The sequence below is a fragment of the Lithobates pipiens genome, unplaced genomic scaffold (assembly GCF_037356315.1).
Source record: "Lithobates pipiens isolate NorthernLeopardFrog02 unplaced genomic scaffold, aLitPip1_a1.2 Scaffold_23, whole genome shotgun sequence".
In the NCBI taxonomy this organism is placed as follows: domain Eukaryota; kingdom Metazoa; phylum Chordata; class Amphibia; order Anura; family Ranidae; genus Lithobates; species Lithobates pipiens.
In genome coordinates this window covers 188663005-188684262 of record NW_027507785.1, presented here as the reverse complement: position 1 = coordinate 188684262, position 21258 = coordinate 188663005, and the positions used below count along the sequence as shown (strand labels likewise).

At 44.9% G+C, this 21258-nt stretch overlaps 1 protein-coding gene across 2 annotated transcripts in view; it reads right to left on the bottom strand.

Annotated features, from left to right (window-relative positions):
* Positions 1 to 21258, bottom strand: part of LOC143928074 (complement factor H-like) — a 1075600-nt gene that overhangs the window by 555582 nt on the left and 498760 nt on the right. For both annotated transcript variants that reach the window (XM_077452686.1, XM_077452684.1), the window contains exon 11: positions 9702 to 9869. In XM_077452686.1, the coding sequence (XP_077308812.1) occupies positions 9702 to 9869 (168 nt within the window). The remainder of the gene's footprint in view (positions 1 to 9701; positions 9870 to 21258) is intronic.

The window sequence follows — 21258 nt, the reverse complement described above, 5'->3', positions numbered from 1 at the left end:
CCCAAGCTATTTGCTGAGAGGCATGTTGAGTCCATGGAATATTTTATATTTTGCCACAAGTTGCGGGAAAATTACAAACTTATTTTTTTTTATTTTTTTTTCACAAAGTTGTCACTAAATGATATATTGCTCACACATGCCATGGGCATATGTGAAATGACACCCCGAAATAAATTCTGCTGCTTCTCCTGAGTACGGGGATACCACATGTGTGGGACTTTTTGGGAGCCTAGTCGCGTACGGGGCCCCGAAAACCAAGAACCGCCTTCAGGATTTCTAAGGGTGTAAATTTTTGATTTCACATCTCACTACCTATCACAGTTTTGAAGGCCATAAAATGCCAAAATAGCACAAAACCCCCCAAAATGACCCCATTTTGGAAAGTAGACACCCCAAGCTATTTGTCGAGAGGCATGGTGAGTATTTTGCAGCTCTCATTTGTTTTTGAAAATGAAGAAAAAAAAAAAGAATGTATATTTTTTTTCTTTTTTTCAATTTTCAAAACTTTGTGACAAAAATGAAGGTCTGTAAAATACTAACCATACCTCTCGGCAAATAGCTTGGGGTGTCTCCTTTCCAAAATGGGGTCACTTGGGGGGATTTTGTGCTATCTGGGCATTCCATGGCCTCCGAAACTGTGATAGGCAGTGAGGAATGAAATCAAAAATTTACACCCTTAGAAATCCTGAAGGTGGTGCTTGGATTTTGGGGTACCGTACGCGGTTAGGCTCCCAAAAGGTCTCACACTTGTGGTATCCCCGTACTCAGGAGAAGCAACAGAATGTATTTTGGGGTGTAATTTCACATATAACCATGGCATGTTTGAGCAATATATCATTTAATGACAACTTTGTGCAAAAAAAAAATAAAAAATAATAATAATGTATTTTTTCCACAACTTTTGTCAAAATATAAAATATTCCATGGACTCGACATGCCTCTCAGCAAATAGCTTGGGGTGTCTACTTTCTAAAATGGGGTCATTTGGGGAGGTTTTGAACTGTCCTGGCATTTTATGCACAACATTTAGAAGCTTATGTCACACATCACCCACTCTTCTAACCACTTGAAGAAAAAGCCCTTTCTGACACTTTTTGTTTACATGAAAAAATATTTTTTTTTGCAAGAAAATTACTTTGAACCCCCAAACATGAAGTGTTTTTTTAAAGCAAAAGCCCTACCGATTAAAATGGTGGGTGTTTCATTTTTTTTTTTTCACACGGTATTTGCGCAGCGATTTTTCAAACGCATTTTTTGGGGAAAAAACACACTTTTTTTATTTTAATGCACTAAAAATCACTATATTGCCCAAATGTTTGATGAAATAAAAAATATGATCTTAAGCCGAGTACATGGATACCAAACATGACATGCTTTAAAATTGCGCAGAAACGTGCAGCGGCGACAAACTACGTACATTTTTAAAAGCCTTTAAATGCCTTTACAGGTGACCACTTTAGATTTACGGAGGAGGTCTACTGCTAAAATTAGTACCCTCGATCTGACCTTCGTGGTGATACCTCACATGCATGGTGCAATTGCTGTTTACATATGACACCAGACCAACGCTTGCGTTCGACGTTGCGCCTTAGCAGGGGGGGACAGGGGTGTTTTTTATTTTTTATTTTTTTTTTATTATTTATTTTGCTTTTTTATTTTTTTTTTAAACTGTTCCTTTCATTTATATATATTTTTTTATGATTTTTATTGTTATCTCAGGGAATGTAAATATCCCCTATGATTGCAATAGGTAGTGACAGGTACTCTGTTTAAAAAAAATTAGGGTCTATCAGACCCTAGATCTCTCCTCTGTCCTCAAAGCATCTGACCACACCAAGATCGGTGTGATAAAATGCTTTCCCAATTTCCCAATGGCGCTGTTTACATCCCGCAAAATCGAAGTCATGAAATGCTCGTAGCTTCCGGTGTCTTAGGCCATAGAGATGATTGGAGCCATTCTGGTCTCTGATCAGCTCTATGGTCAGCTGGCGGAACCACCGGCTGCATTCTCAGGTTCCCTGTTGGGACAGGAGAGCCTGAGAAAACCATGGAAGATGGTGCGGGGGGGGGGGACATTCCCTCCCACTGCTTGTAAAAGTAGTCTAGAGGCTAATTAGCCGCTAGGATTGCTTTTACATAAAAGCCGACCGCTGGCTGAAAAGAATGATACCAAGATGATACCTAAACCTGCAGGCATCATTCTGGTATAAGCACTCAAAGTCCCGCAACATACCAGTATGTTGCTGGAACTGGTTGGGCATATATTGTAATTTTTTTTTCATGCAGCCTGTGGGCTGAACGAAAAAAAAATATTGATCGGTGGGTATGCCCACCATTAGATACCACCCTTCATCCACCCACTTTTAATGGTGGGCATACATGCACCATTTATATATGCCGAAGCATGGGGGCATCCTCCCGCAAAAGGTAGGAGCAGATCGCTCCTCCACCCCGTATGCCCCCATGCTTCGGCATATATGCTCTTTTTTAACTGTGGTGGTGAAATCACCCCCGACAGTGCTGGAGTCGCAGCTTTATGTATCGTGGGAGCAAACGCTGTTGCTGTCAAGATAAATAAATCCGCGCTGCAACTGAATGGCGTACCTGCTAAGCAAATGATGGTTAACAATAAAACAAAGTAACATTACAGTATAACAGTAAGACGTACCATACCTGCAAAGCAAATACAAAAAAAAAATAGCAAAAAATAACACATTTAACACAATCTGTGCCTAAAATATATATATGCCGAAGCATGGGGGCATCCTCCCGCAAAAGGTAGGAGCAGATCGCTCCTCCACCCCGTATGCCCCCATGCTTTGGCATATATGCTCTTTTTTAACTGTGGTGGTGAAATCACCTCCGACAGCGCTGGAGTCGTGGCTTTACATATCGTGGGAGCAAACGCTGTTGCTGTCAAGATAAATAAATCCACGCTACAGCTGAATGGCGTACCTGAAAACAAAAAATGGTTAACAATAAAACATTGCAGAATAGAATACAGTACAAAGGAGCAGAACAATAGAGAGAGAATAGAGAGAGAGAGAACAATAAAACGACAACTATTTTTTTTTTTTTTATATTTTTTTTTTTTTGTTTTTTTTACTTTTTTTTTTTTTTTTTTTTTAAACACTTTTTTATGTAACTTTAACACTTCTGTTGTAACGGTTCCAGCGGTTTGGGTCTCTCAAAATGCGATGGCATCTTGGGAGACCCTGTGAACGTGTGCCTAGCCTGTGCAATGCTGTACCCTACGCTAATACTCAACTAGTTCATGGTAGCGTTCAAAACATTCACCAATGCAAAGACCAGGATTGTCAGGACAGCGGGGACAACAATAACGGGTGTCACGCCTAAATCCGCGCTTTCTGCAGACACGACATTTTCTTTGGGGGGCTCGTTGGGTAGGGGTACTCGGGAGGGCATAAAGATAATGCCTCTCATGCAGCCGGCTTACTGCATCTGGTAGGGGAAGGTGAGGTGGAGCACCGTCTGGATACAGAAGGGCTCTGACGATATCCTCCTGGAATTTGAGGAAGGATCCAGTCCGTCCTGAAGCTTTGTGTAGTACATAAGCATTCAGTATAGCCAATTGGAATAAATAAACAGACACTTTTTTGTACCAGCGTCTGGCCTTACGGGCAACTAGATATGGCGCCAACAACTGGTCATTGAGGTCCACCCCTCCCATGTTAAGGTTATATTTGTGGACACAGAGGGGTTTCTCCACAATACCAGTCGCCGTAGGAATTTGGACCGTCGTGTCTGCATGAAGGGAGGTAAGAACGAAAACGTTCTTATTATCCCTCCACTTCATAGCGAGCAAATTATTACTGCGCAAGCAGGCTCTCTCCCCCAGCCTAAGACGGGACTCTACAAGCCGCTGGGGAAAGCCCCGGCGATTAGGTCGCACGGTGCCACATGCTCCAATCTGCTGATCAAACAAGTGACTAAACAGTGGCACGCTTGTGTAATAATTGTCCACGTACAAGTGGTACCCCTTTTCCGAATAAGGGTGACACCATGTCCCACACTATCTTGCCAGCGCTTCCTATGTAATCAGGGCAGTTCTCCGGCTCTACGTGACTATCTTTACCCTCATAAACCATGAAACTACGTGTATAGCCTGTGGCACTGTCACAGAGCTTATACATCTTGACCCCGTATCTGGAACGCTTGTTGGGGACGTATTGTTTGAATGACAAGCGACCAGAAAACTTAATCAGGGACTCATCAACGCAGACAACTTGATGGGGAGTAAACAAGTCTGCAAAACGTTGGTTGAAGTGGTTTATGAGGGGCCGAATTTTGTAGAGCCGATCGTATTCAGGGTCTCCACGAGGACGACAGAGTTCATTGTCGCTGAAGTGCATGAACCGCAAAATCATCTCGTATCGTGCCCTGGACATGGAAGCAGAGAACACGCGCATATGGTGAATTGGGTCAGTGGACCAATATGACCGCAACTCACTCTTTTTGGTTATGCCCATGTTGAGGGAGAGGCCCAGAAAGATTTTTAATTCGGAAACCGTAACTGGTTTCCATTGTTTGGCAAGGGCGGACTGGGGAATAGTGGCGATGTGTTGACCAGCGTACAAATTGGTTTGGTCCACAATAGATCTAAAGAGATCTTCGGTGAAAAACAGTGAGTAAAAGTCAAGTGTCTTAAAATCAACTGTTTCCACATTAATGCCAGGTTGGCCAGTGAATGGGGGAAGTACGGGTTCTGCAGAAGATGTGGGCACCCAAATAGGATTGGCGAATTCTGCAGGAAGGGCACTATGGGTACGACGGGCCTGTCTTTGTCTTCTTCTTGGTGGCAGCGGGACACTACTTGTGCTTGCCACCTCGCCAGCTTGAACTGCACTTATGGGACTCGCCACGTCACCATGTGTTACTGCAGTGCTGGATGTACGTCCAGGGTGTACTAGGCCGCTGGTGCTTGCCAGTTCACCAGAAGGATGAGCGGCTCTAGTACGTCTCTGCTCCATACGAGTGACCTGCGGTTCCTGCACCTCAACAACAGAATACATACGGGATTGGGCACACCTGTTCTTAGCAGCGGCCTCATCTCCGTCGTCAGAGCTATCTGTCATGGAGCCGCTGTCCTCTACAGGATCGTATTCTGAGCCTGAATCTGACAGATGAGTGACGTCCTCTTCACTATCTGTCATGCTCAGAAACGTGTAGGCCTCTTCACTAGTGTACCTTCGCTTTGCCATTTTGGGCTCTAAATTTAGGGGTACACTAGTGAGACTCACAGGTAAAAAAGCACCTAGCCTGTCAGCGACTGTTTCAAAACGCTACAAAAAAAACTGTTAGCGATCGCAGGGATCAAGCCTGACTCTACGAACGCTGCAGTTATGTGTGTTGTGTTTTGTAAGTGACAGTGATCGATCGATACTGCACTTGGGTGGGCTGGGCTGGGCTGGGCTTGGCGGAGGGGCTAAACGCAGGTGCTAGCAGGTATCTGGGCTGATCCCGCTAACAATGCGTTTTGGGAAACCTAAAGTGCAGGCAACGCTAATATAGATCTGATCAGATACTATATTACTAAGGGAGGTGTATGCTTTGCGCGTGGGTGTTAGCGGTACTGGCACTAACCTGACGCTGGGGCGACGCAGGCCTTATCTGACCCTCAAACTTATATCACCCGCCGGGTGATCAGGGGGTTAAACCTTTATTAGGTAATAAATGGCGGGTGCCCTGAAACAAAAAAAAAATAACTAACCAACCAGCGTCACCTGTAACAGTTATATGGTGATCACTGGTGAAAGGGTTAACTGGGGGGCAATCAGGGGGCTATGCGGTAGTATATGGGGGTCCCTGACGCTATAAAAAGCTGCGGCGAACCCAAATACTTACCTGCCTAACTAGCGTCACCTGTGACACTAATACAGCGATCAGAAAAAAATTGCTTATTAGTGACACTGGCGATGGGGGGTGATCACGGGGTTAAACCTTTATTGGGGGGGTTAGGGGGGCACCCTAGAGCTAAAGGGGGCTAACCCTAACTGCCCTAACAGTTATTACAGTCACAAATGACACCAATGCAAAAAAAATATAAAAAAAAGAAAAATAAAAAAAAATGCAATTGGTGTCACTGTGACTGGGGGGGGCAGGGGTGATTGGGGGGTGATTGGGGGGTGATCGGGGGGGGGGGGGGGTGAAAAGTGTGCCTGGCGTGTTCTACTGTTAGTGTAGTGTTAGGTGCAACTCACCGATCCTCTCTCCTCGGTGCCGGAACGAAAAAGACCAACACGAGGAGAGATTACATCACTTCCTCTGCCTGTGTTTACAATACAGGAGAGGAAGTGATGTCACAAAGGATTTCCATTCGTCGGGAGCGATCGCGAGGGGGTGGCTATGAATGAATGGCCGTCCCCTCATCCCTGATCTCTCCCGAACGAATGCCGACCGCCGCAGGCACCGGGGGGGGGGGCCCGATCGGGCCCCCCACAAGCGGGCAGGCAGGGACTTATATATACGCCCATATGCCTGCCCGTGCCATTCTGCCGACGTACATCGTCGTGCGGCGGTCGGCAAGTGGTTAACATACTATTATTGTACTATAATGTGACTAAATTATGTTTTATCTACTCTATACCATACTTATTAATTCTATGTCTGTATAGTTTACTGCATTGTGCTCTCATGTGGTACCAGCAAATATATTCATTTAATCACATTTAATGACTTATTCCGCCCTAGTGATGTGTTTCATATAAAGTCCCAATTTCCCCAATTATCCCCAATTTTTCCCCTTTATTTCACAAGTAGAGAGGTGCCTCTGGGTGCAGTAGTTTAGAAATAACACTAATAATAGATGTAGATCAACTCACATTTTGTAGAAATAAACAGGCATGGTATTAATAATACAGTGACGCATCCTTGTGTCCTAGTTTTTAGCTTCATATTGTGTTTGTTTTATATATATGCCCTTGCTTGACCCCCCCCCCCATGTTCCCATGTCAGCCCTCTATAAAGCCCAGTCATGGTATTTCTCTTTGAATCTGTTGACAAAGGAGTGTGACTTGTTTACATCGCCAAGTGCGCACGCTCTCGAAACGTGTCCAGATTTGATGATGTCATCCGCCCACAGCAAGCTGTCCTGTGCGTTCCACACCTCGCTCTGAGGACATTCTGTGGAGCCGGCGTTCTCCATCTGCCGGAAGATCTCACAGTTGTCAGCAAGGAATACATACTGCTTAGGACTCAGGGATGTGTCACTGTATTATTAATACCATGCCTGTTTATTTCTACAAAATGTGAGTTGATCTACATCTATTATTAGTGTTATTTCTAAACTACTGCACCCAGAGGCACCTCTCTACTTGTGAAATAAAGGGGAAAAATTGGGGATAATTGGGGAAATTGGGACTTTATATGAAACACATCACTAGGGCGGAATAAGTCATTAAATGTGATTAAATGAATATATTTGCTGGTACCACATGAGAGCACAATGCAGTAAACTATACAGACATAGAAATAAAAGCGTTACTTCTAAACTACTGCACCCAGAGGCGCCTCTCCACTTGTGTTTTGTTGCAGCTGAGGAATTGATTTCTACCCTATCGTGATGGCACCCCTGTTTGCATCTTTTGGATGCTTTTTCTTCCTCGTCACCATTCCTAAATAGACTCTTTTAGCCAATATTTATTTAATGGACTGATCAGACTATTTTTATCATTACTTTTATCTTAGCAGATTTGTATCTGAATATTTATGATGTCTGACTTGTTTTGCGGCTATACTTCTTATATTAGACAGCATGGCTTTACTCTTTAACACAGAAGCTCATTCTAGCCACCCTTATATAGTTTTTTTTTGTTTAGTGCACAGAATATGAATGTCTATCAATATTTAACACAGTAGATTGTTGATCCAGGAAATATCTGATTGCCTAAAGCAGTGGTCTCCAAACTGTGGCCCCTTGCTTGCCTTTATCTGGTCCTTAGGGCTCTATTCCTCCCACTGATATCAACAATGGGGCACTATTCATTCCACTGTCCCAAAATATGGAGCACTATTCCTCCCACTGCCACCACTGATGGGGATTATTCTTCCCTCTAACACCAATGATGGAGCATAATTCCTCCAACTGATAACAATGATGGGACATTATTCCTCCCACTGACACAAATGATTGGGATTATTCTTCCCCCTAATACCAATGGTGGGGCAATATTCTTCCCACTAAATGGCACTATTCCATTGACAATGATGGGGCACCATTCCTCCTAATAGCAACGATGATGGGGCACTATTCTTCTCACTGACACCAATGATAGGGATTGTTCTTCCTACTAATAAAAATGATGGGGTCCTTTTACTTCCACGGATACCAATGATAGAAATTATTCTACCCACTAATACCAGTGATGATGCACTATAAATGCTCCTATTGCCCACAGGCGTTATGTAAATTTTTTAACCCCCACTGGCCACAATCCGGCCTTATTAAAAACTGAAGGAGCGTAAACTGGCTCTTTAAGAGCTTTTGGTGACCCCTGGCCTAGAGGATCAGAAGCGATAATTTTCCTCTTTTGAGCAAATGGGACTATGCTTTATGTTTTCCCTTCCTCTGGATCAACTCTGGGTTTAGGGTTCTCCAGGTTTTTTTCTGTATCAAATGTGGAAAAAAGGAGCTTAAAGGCCAATGTTGCGCTCTAAATAAGAAGAGGTTATATACGAATAAATGTACACAGCTGCCAGCACCTTAAAGTCTAATACAAAAACTCAAACAAATAAAATATGCAAAATAGATGCAGCACTAGTGAAAATATTAAATCGATTTATCAGGTGAAAAAAAAAAAATGAAAAAGAAAGCAGAGTCCCATTGAGATTCATGTCCATAAATAAGAAGGTGACACCCATCCGTGTGGATGGAGATAAGTTACAGAGGTGGAAATCGTGAAAAAATCCTTCATATAAGGTGCGTCCAGCTCCACACCCAGGTGAGTAGATAACCTGCTTACCAGATCGCTGTGACCACTGAGCAGTAGTCTCACCAAGCTCAGGGACCTTTAAAGCTGTCTGGAATTGCAGCTAAAACTGGTGATGCTCAGAGAAACATAAAAAGAAATGTTCGCATAGTATCTTTTATAAAGAGTACAACACTATGGGAGCATTTCTTTTTATGTTTCTCTGAGCATCACCAGTTTTAGCTGCAGTTCCAGACAGCTTTAAAGGTCCCTAAGCTTGGTGAGACTACTGTTCAGTGGTCACAGCGATCTGGTAAGCAGGTTATCTACTCTCCTGGATGTGGAGCTGGACGCACCTTATATGAAGGATTTTTTCACGATTTCCTCCTCTGTAACTTATCTCCATCCACACGGATGGGTGTCACGTTCTTATTTATGGACATGAATCTCAATGGGACTCTGCTTTCGTTTTTTTTTTTTTTCACCTGATAAATTAATATTTTCACTAGTGCTGCATCTATTTAGCATATTTTTTCTCTATCAGTTGAACACATGTCTTCCAACCTGCTTAACTGTATACAATAAATAAAGGGTTAATATGGAAGCCTGAAAGATAGATCCAAGCTTACAACAAAATACAAGAGCTGCATATTGTTTCATGCAATTTTCATTGAAGGGTAATTCCGATTATGCAGTTTTCATCACAGTTTGAATTTTTCAGGTTTAGGACAGTTTTTGTTTCCAGTACACTATGCATTATTTGGCTGTACGTACCTCTACAGATTGGAGAACTTGAACTCCAGCCATAATGAGAGCACTGGATAGAGCTTGGGCCTTCTAGGGTCCAGTTTTTTGGGCATTTAAAATAGACAACTTTACCGAATGGTACTGGTTTTTCTTTACTTTGATAGCCTACTGTTTCTGTTAGTTTACAGAAAATTCCTGTGGAGGGAAATTATATATATTAAAATATCCATATATAAACTGTAGTCATTATACATACAGTATGTGCACTGAAATATATATAAAAAAGAAGAAAAAGCTGCTATTGTTTAAAATAAACACAATCTTACTTTTAGTATGTTATTACAATCCAGTAATATATTTGTAATATCTTTTACAGACACATCTATAGTTTAAAGCGGAGTTCCACCCAAAAGTGGAAGTTGGGCTTTAAGCACTCCTTACCACCTTACATGTCACATTTGGCATTTGGTACACATGGCCGGACTTTGCATCGGGCAAAACTCCGTCGGCATTACCAAAGGAAAAATTTATAACAGGCTCTCAAACTAAAGTCCGTCAGAAATGCCAACAGAAAAAGTCTGATTGGGCATACACACAAAAAGCTTCCATCAGACTTTTTCCATTGGAAATTTCCGGCAACATGTACGCGGCATTAGATAATGATTTAGAAAACCAAGGTCTACATTTAGTCCATTATCTTTTGTGTCAAATATAATTATCATGCTTAGTTAAAAAGTTTTCCTTTCCCGAGTAGTTCTGAAGTTACCTTTAATAACTAAACACCTTCATGTCTTCGATAGTGTGGTCTGTTTTTAAGAAATGATGCCCCACAGGTGTGCAGGAATCACCTTCCTTCTAATTCTTAACCACTACAATACAGGGCACTTTCGCCCCCTTCCTTCCCAGCCCAATTTTCAGCTTTCATCGCTCTCACACTTTCAATGACAATTGCGCGGTCATGCTACACTGTACCCAATTAAGATTTTTATAATTTTGTTCGCACAAATAGAGATTTATTTTGGTGGTATTCACAACTCCATTTTTCTTTTTTGCAATATAAGCGCAAAAAAAGCGGAAATTTGGAAAAAAAAAACAATATTTTCTTTTTTTCTATTTGAAAAGAAATCCAATAAAATCAAATGTTGTCATAAATTTAAGCCAAAATGTATTCTGCTACATGTTTTTGGTAAAAAAAAAATCTGTTAAGTGTATAATAATTGGTTTGTGTGATCACGGACATATGTACGCAAAGGATCATGTACAGATGTGTGCAGGTGATCAAGTACATATGTGTGCAAGTGATCAAGTACATATGTGTGCAGATAATCATTGGAACATGTGATTTTAGTGGGACATATGTGGGGGACATGTGTTTTTTTTATTTGGGGACATGTCTTTTTATTATTTGGGGACATGTGTGTTTTGGGGACATGTGTGGTGACATGTGTATTGTGGTGACGTGTGTTTACACTGTGTGGTGATGTGTGTGATGTGCAGCGATCTGCTCTCCTCTGCTCAGCGATGACTTCTGTGTGAGGAGAGGAGGAGCCGATTGCCTAGCAACCGGCTGTTTGTTTACATCACATGAAGGCCGTGATTGGACACGGCCGTCATGTGATCAGGAGGGCCAATCACAGAGCCCTCCTGCCGATCCGAGATGCACAGTGTCCGGGTGACACGAGCACATCGGGATCGCGCCGCTGCGCGGGCACGTGCGTGCGCGATCCCCCTCCTTCTGAAGGACGTTCCTGAACATCCTATCAGAAGTAGAGAGCTCCCACCCGGCCGTATATGTACATTGGCCGGGTGGGAAGTGGTTAATGATGTGTCTGTGCAAATTCATCCTTGTTTTCAACTTATATTTTGTTTTACTAATGTAGCACACCCTACATAGAAGCTGCAGGTGAAAGGGATGCCCCACTCCTGCACAGCCAGGCACACCAAATCTTCACAAGTACCCCAGAGACAGAACAGTCCGTGACTTTGTTTTTTTTTGTTTTATTAGGGGGTTTCAACTTGGATAGGGATGGGAGGTTCAGAGGTGCCCACTTGACTTCAGAAAAACTTCAACAAAACTTCAGGGATAGGGATGGGCTGGATTTAGAATAACCAAATACATGGGGCGCTCAAGGGAAGTTCGCCTGCTCTGGAGCACCCCATAATGCACTGTAAGATCGCAGTGCACTGACAGCTCCTGATTGGCCAAAGCATGCACATGTATGCCTTGGCCAGGGCCTTCTTTAATATTGATTGGACCCTGTGCAAACATTTTCTTGCCCCCCACCCCCCATGCAATTTCACTTTCCACCTGCTCTGAGTCATACAATAAATAGCAGCTAGATTCAAAATCTGTTTACTGAAACAGATCAGGCAGCCATTGCCCTTGGTTGCCACAGGTTACAGTGTATCACTACCACTCAGTGACTGTCTGCTAGAGGTTACAGCATACATTATGGCTCACAGATTATTTGCTAGAGGTTACAGCACATGACTTCTGCTTGTTGATTGGCTGTTAGAGATTACTGTACATCAATACTGCTCACTGATTGGTTGCTAGAAGTTACTGGACATCCTCACACTCACCAATTGGTTTCTAAAGGTTACTGCACATTATTACTGCTCACTGTCTGGTTGCTAGAGGTTACTGCATATCCTTACCGCTCAATGATTGGTTGCAAGAGGTTAGTGCACATCAATACTGCTCACTAACTGGTTGGTAAAGGTTACAGCACATCATCTCCTTACTGCCTACACACCATGGACTGGGAGGTGAGGGGACCCATCGATAGACTGAAAACTCCTAGGGATTAGGGATGAGCCGAACACCCCCCGGTTCGGTTCGCACCAGAACTTTCAAACGGACCGCAAATTCGTGCGAACTTTAGAACCCCATTGAAGTCTATGTGACTCGAACGTTTGAAATAAAAAGTGCTAATTTTAATGGCTAATATGCAAGATACTGTCCTAAAAAGGGTTTTTGGACCTGGATCCTGCCCCAGGGGACATGGGTCAATGCCTAAAATGTTGTTTTTAAAAATGACCGTTTTTGCGGGAACACTGATTTTAATGACGATTAAAGTGAAAAAAAATATTCCTTTAAATATCATGCCTGGGGGGTGTCTATAGCATGCCTGTGAAGTGCCACATGTTTCCCGAGTTTAGAACAGTCCCTACACAAAATTACATTTAACGGAAAAAAAAGTCATTTAAAACTGCTGGCGGTTTTAATGTGATATCTGGTTCCGGCAATATGGATGAAAATCATTGAGAAAAATGGCATGGGTAGCCCTCCCCCCCCTGCCTATTACCAGTCCCTTTGGGTCTTGTACGGATATTAAGGGGAACCCCGTACCCATATTAAAAAAAGGAAAGACGTGTGGCCCCCAGGCCCTATATACTCAGAACAGAAGTATACAGGCGGTGTAAACAAGACAGGGACTGTGTAGGTTGGTTGTGTTAAGTTGAATCTGTTTGTAATTTTGAACTGGTACATTTTTAAAGTGTAGCTCCAGTCAAAAAATCTATTTTTAAGCTTTTTGGAAAACATAGGGAAGGGTTATCACCTCTGTATAATTAGTTTTGCTGTCCGTATTTTTTCATCTCACTTCCTGTTGTCTCCTTCCGTTTGCAAGTAGCAGACGTTTGTAAGTTGGATGTTTGAAAGTAGGGGCCTGTCCTATATGCTCTGCAGAAATGGTGGAACAAGGTGTTGGTGTTGCCACAACATTGTAAGCCCTGAAAGTGACTCTTGGTGGCGCTGGAGTGCCCTGCTGTGAACGATTATATCAAGACTTGTAATTACATGCCATTGTTGAACAGTGGTAGAAAAATTGGGCCTTTGGTGGTTGTGGTGCTGGTGCCACAACACTATAAGTCCTCACAGTTACTCTGGGTGGGCACAGGAAGGGGCCCTGCTGTGAAATATTATATCAAGAATTGTAATTACATGCCCCTGTTAAACAGGGGCTGAAAAATTGGGCCTTAGGCACTGGTGCTGGTGCCACGACACTGCAACCTCTCCCATATACTCTAGTTGTAGTGCAGGAATGAGCCCTGCTGCAAAGCATTGCATCAAAAATTGTAATTAAACGCCCCTGTTAAACAGGGGCTGAAAAATTGGGCTGGTGGCATCACCCAGAACCAAAAATGTTCTTCCAAGATATCAGCGGAGGAGGAAGAGGATAGACAATCAACATAACAGGACAGTCACTCAGCATCAGCATAGGCAGTCTTGAAGGGATGTGATAAATTATTCGGTTACATCAGCTTCAGGTGCTTGGTAGCTGTGGGTGATCCAAGACTGATTCATCTTGATGAAGGTCAGTCGATCAACTGAGTCAGTGGACAGGCGCACCCTGTGATCGGTAAATTCACCAGCAGCACTGAAGGTGCGTTCCGAAAGAACGCTGGATGCAGGACAGGCCAGTAGCTCAATTGCATACTGTGCAAGCTCTGGCCAGTGATCCATCCTCAAGACCCAGTAAGCCAGAGGATTTTTGGTGGTAAAGGTGTCCAAGTCTGACCTTGCCCCTAGGTATTCCTGCACCATGTAAATCAGACGCTGGCGATGGTTGCTGGAACCGATCATACCTTGGGGCTGCGGACTAAAGAATTGTCTGAATGCATCGGTCAGACGGCCACCTTCTCCAGCTCCTTCTGACCGATGCCTCAGCAACACGTTGACCAGGAGTTTGTAACCTCCCAGTCTCTGGGAACACATTGCACAGACCTTTCTGCAAGGCCTCCCGGAGTTGTATCATCCTCTGCTCCCTCTATGACGGCAAGATAAGGTCGGCAACCTTACCCTTGTACCGTGGATCAAGGAGAGTGGCCAGCCAGTAATGGCTCCTCTCCTTGATCCGAAGAATACGAGGATCCTTCCACAGGCTTTGCAGGATCAGGGAGGCCATGCAGCGTAGGTTAGCTGAGGCATTCGGTCCGGAGTCCTCTGGGTCACTAACAACATGATCCGCAGCTACCTCCTCCCAGCCACCCAGTCCATGGGTTTCTTGGGACTGTAAATCATCCCTACAAGACTGCTGCTGCTGCTGCTGAGTGCCAGCCTCCACCTCCATGCTGACACAATCATCCTCCTCCTCCTTGTCCTCTTCCTGTGTGATGGGTGGGACAGCAGGAACACTGTCTGGATAAAGGAGGCCTTGAGAGGCAAGGAAGTCCTCCTCTTCCTGCTTCTGTTCTGCCTCAAGTGCCCTGTCTATTATTCCACGCAGCGTATGCTCCAACAGGTGGACAAGAGGTACAGTGTCACTGATGCATGCACTGTCACTGCTTACCATCCTTGTGGCCTGCTCAAACGGTGACAGGACAGTGCATGCATCCCTGATCATGCCCAACTGGCGTGGTGAGAAAAAACCGAGCTCCCCTGACCCTGTCCTGGTGCCGTAGTCACAGAGGTACTCATTGATGGCCCTCTTCTGCGTGTGCAGCCACTGCAGCATGGCCAACGTTGAGTTCCACCTGGTGGGCATGTCACATATAAGGAGGTTCTTGGGCAGGTTCAACTCCTTTTGGAGCTCAGCCAGCCGAGCACAGGCATTAAATGATCGGCGGAAATGCACACAGACTTTCCTGGCCTGCTTCAGCACATCCTGTAAGCCCGGGTACCTGCCCAAGAACCGCTGCACCACCAGGTTAAGGACGTGAGCCACACAGGGCACATGGGTCAGTTGTCCCTGTCGGAGGGCGGAGAGGAGGTTGGTGCCATGGTCTCAAACCACCATTCCTGGCTTAAGCTGGCGTGGCGTCAACCACCTCTTGGCCTGCCCCTGCAGAGATGACAAAATATCTGCCCCAGTGTGGCTCCTGTCCAAAACAAACCTGCGCAAGCATGGCATGGCATCGTTTTGCCTGCGTACTTGCATAGCCCCTTGAACGCCTACGGAGCACCGCTGGTTCTGAGGACAGAGCACTTGAAGAGGCCATGGAGGAAGAAGAAGAGGAGGGGGTGGAGGAGAGAGGTATGTCACAACCAGTAGTAGTATTTTGGAGGTGTGGTGGCAGAACAACCTCCAACACTACTGCACCTTGTCCTGCATCCTTCCCAGCTGCCAGAAGAGTGACCCAATGGGCCGTGAAAGACAGGTAAGTGGTAACGTCCCTGTCCATGCCTGCTGGACCATGAGTCAGCGGTAATATGCACCTTACCCCTGACCGCCCTGTCCAGCGAGGCAAGGACATTGCCTTCCACATGCCGGCAGAGAGCCGGAATCACCTTTCGTGAGAAAAAGTGGCATTTGGGGACCTGCCACTGAGGAACCGCACATTGTACAAACTCACGGAACGGGGCCGAGTCTACCAACTGAAAAGGCAGCAGTTGAAGTGTTAGCAATTTAGCCAAGCTAACATTCAACCGCTGAGCATGTGGATGGCTGGGAGTGAACTTCTTTTGATGGTCCAGCAGCTGGGGCAGGGAAATTTGCCTGCTATAATCGGACGTGGGTGTACTGCTAGCAGAGTGCCCGGAAGCACTTGGCTGTGACACACCTAATTCTACACCTTCAATCCTCTCAGAGCAGGTTTAAGAGAGGACTGAAGGTCTAGTGGGGTTGGAGATCCCAGCTGATGAGGAGCAAGGAGAGGTCCGCTTTGTTCTTTGGTGTGGGTCTTTGAGGTAAGCTTGCCAATGAGCTGCATGGCAGGTCAACATATGTCTGGTCAAGCATGTGGTGCCCAAGCGGCTGATGTTTTGGCCACGCGAGATACGCTTAAGACATATGTTTCAAATAGCAGCGGTGCGATCTGATGCACTCGTCTCAAAAAAGGCCCACACCAAAGAACTTTTAGAATAACGTGCAGAGGCAGCGCCCTGCACAGGCAGAGCTCTGCGGTGTGATTCAGTCGGTGTGCTGCCCCTAAGCTGGCCCCCGGAGGGCATCCTGTCTCATTGGACATGTGCCTCCTCCTCCTCTCTCCTACCAGGCACCCACGTGGAGTCAGTGGCCTCATCATCCCCTCCCTCTTCATCGCTGGAGCAAACCTGGCAGTATGCTGCAGCTTGTGGAACATGACTGCCAGATTGCTGTCCTTCTTGAGCATCCCTTCTCTCTGCGCTAACGCTACTGCCTTCCTCTAGCTGAGTATCATCATGGGAGCCTACAAAACACTGGGCATCCTCCTGGAGCATGTACCCAACACTATGCTCAAAGAGTTCAAGGGACTCCTCAGGAGGACGTGGTGGCACTGGTGGGTCTAGGGAAGGAGTCACTTATGATGACATTGAGATGAGGGAAGACAATGCGTTGGCAGCTGCTTTGCTAGTACCCTGAGCCTGGGTGAGAGGATGAGGAGGATGAGGAGGATGAAGAGGGCTTGGTCATCCACTCTACCAAGTCTTCGGCATGATGCGGCTCAACACGTCCAGCTGCCAAAAATAAGGACAAGCGTATCCCATTGCCACATGCTGATGATGACGATGCACCACGTCCATGACCAGCACTGTTGTCTCTAGACACAGAGCCCTCTTTTATTGGCTTGTGACTGTCTGCTTCTCCTTGTTGGCCTTCCAGACATGGTAATGACCTGAAGAGAGATGGGAAAAACAGCAATTGGGTAGTGTATATTGTGCTGGAGACACACAACACCCACTAACTCCTGCAGATGCCTTTATTATAGAACAGGAATTAAAGGGTAGATACTGGTGTATACTGTGCTGTGCTGGAGGCACACAACACCAACTAACTCCTGCAGATGGCTCAATTAGAGAAGAGCTATATAGGTCGATAATGGTGTATACTGTGGTCAGGGTACGCAGACAACACCCACAATCTCCTACAACTGACTGAAAGCTCTATTACAAAAGAGCAATATAGCTAGCTATATAGGTGGATATAATGGTGCATACTGCAGTCAGGGCACGCAGACAACACCCACAATCTCCTACAACTGATGAAAGCTCTATTACAGAAGAGCAATATAGCTAGCTATATAGGTGGATATAATGGTGCATACTGCAGTCAGGGCACGCAGACAACACCCACAATCTCCTACAACTGATGAAAGCTCTATTACAGAAGAGCAATATAGCTAGCTATATAGGTGGATATAATGGTGCATACTGCGGTCAGGGCACGCAGACAACACCCACAAACTCCTGCAGATTGCTAAAAGCTCAATTACAGAAGAGCAAGAATGCTAAATCGGCCGATAACGAACAGTCTATACTGTGTTGAAGGTACACAGAGAACACTCACTAACTCCTACAGACGCCAACACACTACACAAGGCCGCCACGCTGGCGGCCATATATAGTGTGGGGTGTGTACTACACAGGCTGAGCTGTGATTGGCCACAGGCATCCTGCCTGTGGCCAATCATGGCTCTCCTCGCTGCCGGAGCTGTAATTGGCCAAGCATGCGGGGTCACAGTGCATGCTTGGCCAATCATGAGCCAGCAATGCACTGCGATGGCGCAGTGCATTGTGGGCCGTGAGTGCCACACGAATATATAGTTAGGAGGTAGTACATTGTGGCAAATTCTGAATCATGTAGAGCAAACCTGGAAATCTTTGGTGAGTATATAGTGGGGGATTCTACACTGATCACAAATGTAATGGGGAATTCACAATGACCACCATGTAACAGGGGATTTTACACCACCTACCTATACTAAGAGGAATCTTCTCCACTGACACCAATGTGGTGGCAGAAGCAATGGTGGGAACCGATGGACAGATCGGCTTCAGCTGCCGACATTGCGGGCTCCCTGGACAGGTAAGTGTCCATATATTAAAAGTCAGCAGCTGCAGTATTTGTAGCTGCTGGCTTTTAATATTTTTTTTTCAGCGGACCTCCGCTTTAAGAATTTACCCTGACTACCAATGTAATGGGGGATTTTACATTGACAACCAATAAAGGGGGATTCTTACACTGGCCACCAATGTAAAGGGGGATTTACACTCACCACCAATTTAAAAGGTAAGATTCAAAACGAACCACTAATTAGTTTGGATTTTTTTTTAACAATTACCAATATAAATGGGGATTTATATTGACCACTAATGTGAAAGAAGCATATACACATGTACCAAAATTCACGGTGCTGTGGCACCATGTTATTTTGAAAAAGGGTTCCACCTCCAATTTTTTTACCTTTGCAGGACAGGCTGATGTTAGGCCTAATAAACACAGCTGGACTTTCAAGCATGTTCCTTTACCCCCCAAATGGGCAGCATTCAGCAGAAATGAAGGTAGATATAACCTCTGGGAGCACGATATACCTTTGAATGCTGCCTCTATTTACATATCAAATCCGTCGATCCACGGCTATTTACATATTACATATTAATGCTGCCACTATTTACATATCAATGCCAGTTATTTACATGTAAACACAGGGTGTACAGATCACCTGTACATGACAATAGGGCAGAGCTGAGCAGCATTAGTAACAGAAATTTACACTGAGATATCGGGACACAGCATGGGGCTAAAACTTCAAGGGACAGGGGAATTTAAACTGGGATAGTTGGCAAGTATGAGGCAGATGTTTTGGGCCTCATAACAATGATGGGGCCAAGGGCAGCTGACCCTTTTTCCTTGCCTTAAAGACGGCCCTGGCTTTGGCCAATCATGGCTCAGGGCTAAGTCGGCGCCCCACACTATATAAGGCTGCTTCAACAGCGGCCGTATATAGTGTTTATGAATGGAGATTAGGCGGGGTATTTAGTGTAGTGTGCGGTCAGTCAGCTTAGAGTATATAACACGGTGTAAGGCAGAGTATACAGTGTCTTAAAAAATTATTCATACCTCTTGAAATGTTCCACATTTTGTCATGTTACAACCAAAAACATAAATGTATTTTATTGGGATTTTATGTGATAGACCAACACATTGTCAGGAAAATGTTTTCAGAATTTTTTACAAATTAAAGATGTGAAAAGCATGGCGGTCATTTGTATTCAGCTCCCTTTACTCTGCTACCCCTAAAAAAAATCTAGTGGAACCAATTGCCTTCAGAAGTCACTTAGTAAATAGAGACCACCTTTGTGTAATTAATTCTCAGTATAAATACAGCTGTTCTGTGAAGGTCTCAGAGCTTTGTTAGAGAATCTTTGTGAACAAACAACATCATGAAGACCAAGGAACACACCAGACAGAGCAGGGATAAAGTTGTGGAGAAGTGTAAAGCAGGGTTAGGTTATAGAAAAATATCCCAAGCTTTGAACATCTCACAGAACACTGTTCAATCCATCATCCGAAAATGGAAAGAGTATGGCACAACTGCAAACCTGCCAAGACATAGCCGTCTGCCTAAACTGATAGGCCCGGACAAGGAGAGCATTAGAGAAGCAGCCAAGAGGCCCATGGTAACTCTAGTGGAGCTGTAGTTATCCACAGCCCAGGTGGGAGAATCTGTCCACAGGACAACTATTAGTCATGCACTCCACAAATCTGGCCTTTGTGGAAGAAGAAAGCCATTGTTGGAAGAAAGCCATTAGAAGTCCTGTTTTCAGTTTACGAGAAGCCATGTGGGGGATACAAGAAACATGTGGAAGAAGGTTCTCTGGTAAGATGATACCAAAATTGAACTTTGTAGCCTAAAAGCAAAACACTGTGTGGCAGAAAACAAACTGCACATCCCCCTGAACACACCATCCCCACCATGAAAAATGGTGGCAGCATCATGTAGTGGGGATGCTTTTCTTCAGCAGGGACAGGGAAAGTGGTCAGAGTTGATGGGAAGATGGATGGAGCCAAATGCAGGGCAATCTTAGAAGAAAACCTGTTAGACCCTGCAAAAGACTTGAGACTGGGGCGGAGGTTCACCTTCCAGCAAGACAACAATCCTAAACATACAGCCAGAGCTACAATGAAATTGTTTCGATCAAAGCATATTCATGTATTAGAATGGCGCAGTCAAAGTCCAGACCTAAATCCAATTGAGTATCTGTCGCATGACTTGAAAATTGCTGTTCAGACGCTCTCCAACCAATCTGACAGAGCTTGAGCTATTTTGCAAAGAGGAATGGGCAAAAATATCACTCTAGATGTACAAAGCTGGTAGAGACATCCCCAAAAAAGACTTGCAGTAATAGGTGGTTCTACAAAGTATGAACTCAGGGGAGTTGAATACAAATGCATGGGGGCGTGACCTAACTCCTGACCAAGATGGATGCATAATCCATGCTCTCTGGCACAGAGGAGCAGTGAAAAGAAAAATTCAGGACTGAAACCACTCATTCTCAGGATGGGAAAGGGAGACAGGAGCTCCTCAACATCCCAGGAACCACAGGAGGCAACCCAGAATCAAATCAGCAACATCCCCGCAATGTTCCGGACATCGCTGGGGGAAGGCCCCAAAGCTGTGGCCTCGCCTAAGCTCTCTGGCCCAATCGGCGGCTCTAGCGCTATGGCGGACGGTGCGATTGGCGCTCAAAATCCCCAAAATCAAGTCTTAACGCCAACACAGCATGTACCAGCCACATACAGGGAATTACAGCAAGGATGGGAGCTGTGGAGCAGGCGACTGCACGTCATTCAGATGCCATAAAACAGGTACAGAAAACCTCAGACATGCACCTATCACACATTATTGAAATCCAAAGACACTTAGAAGACCTCGATAA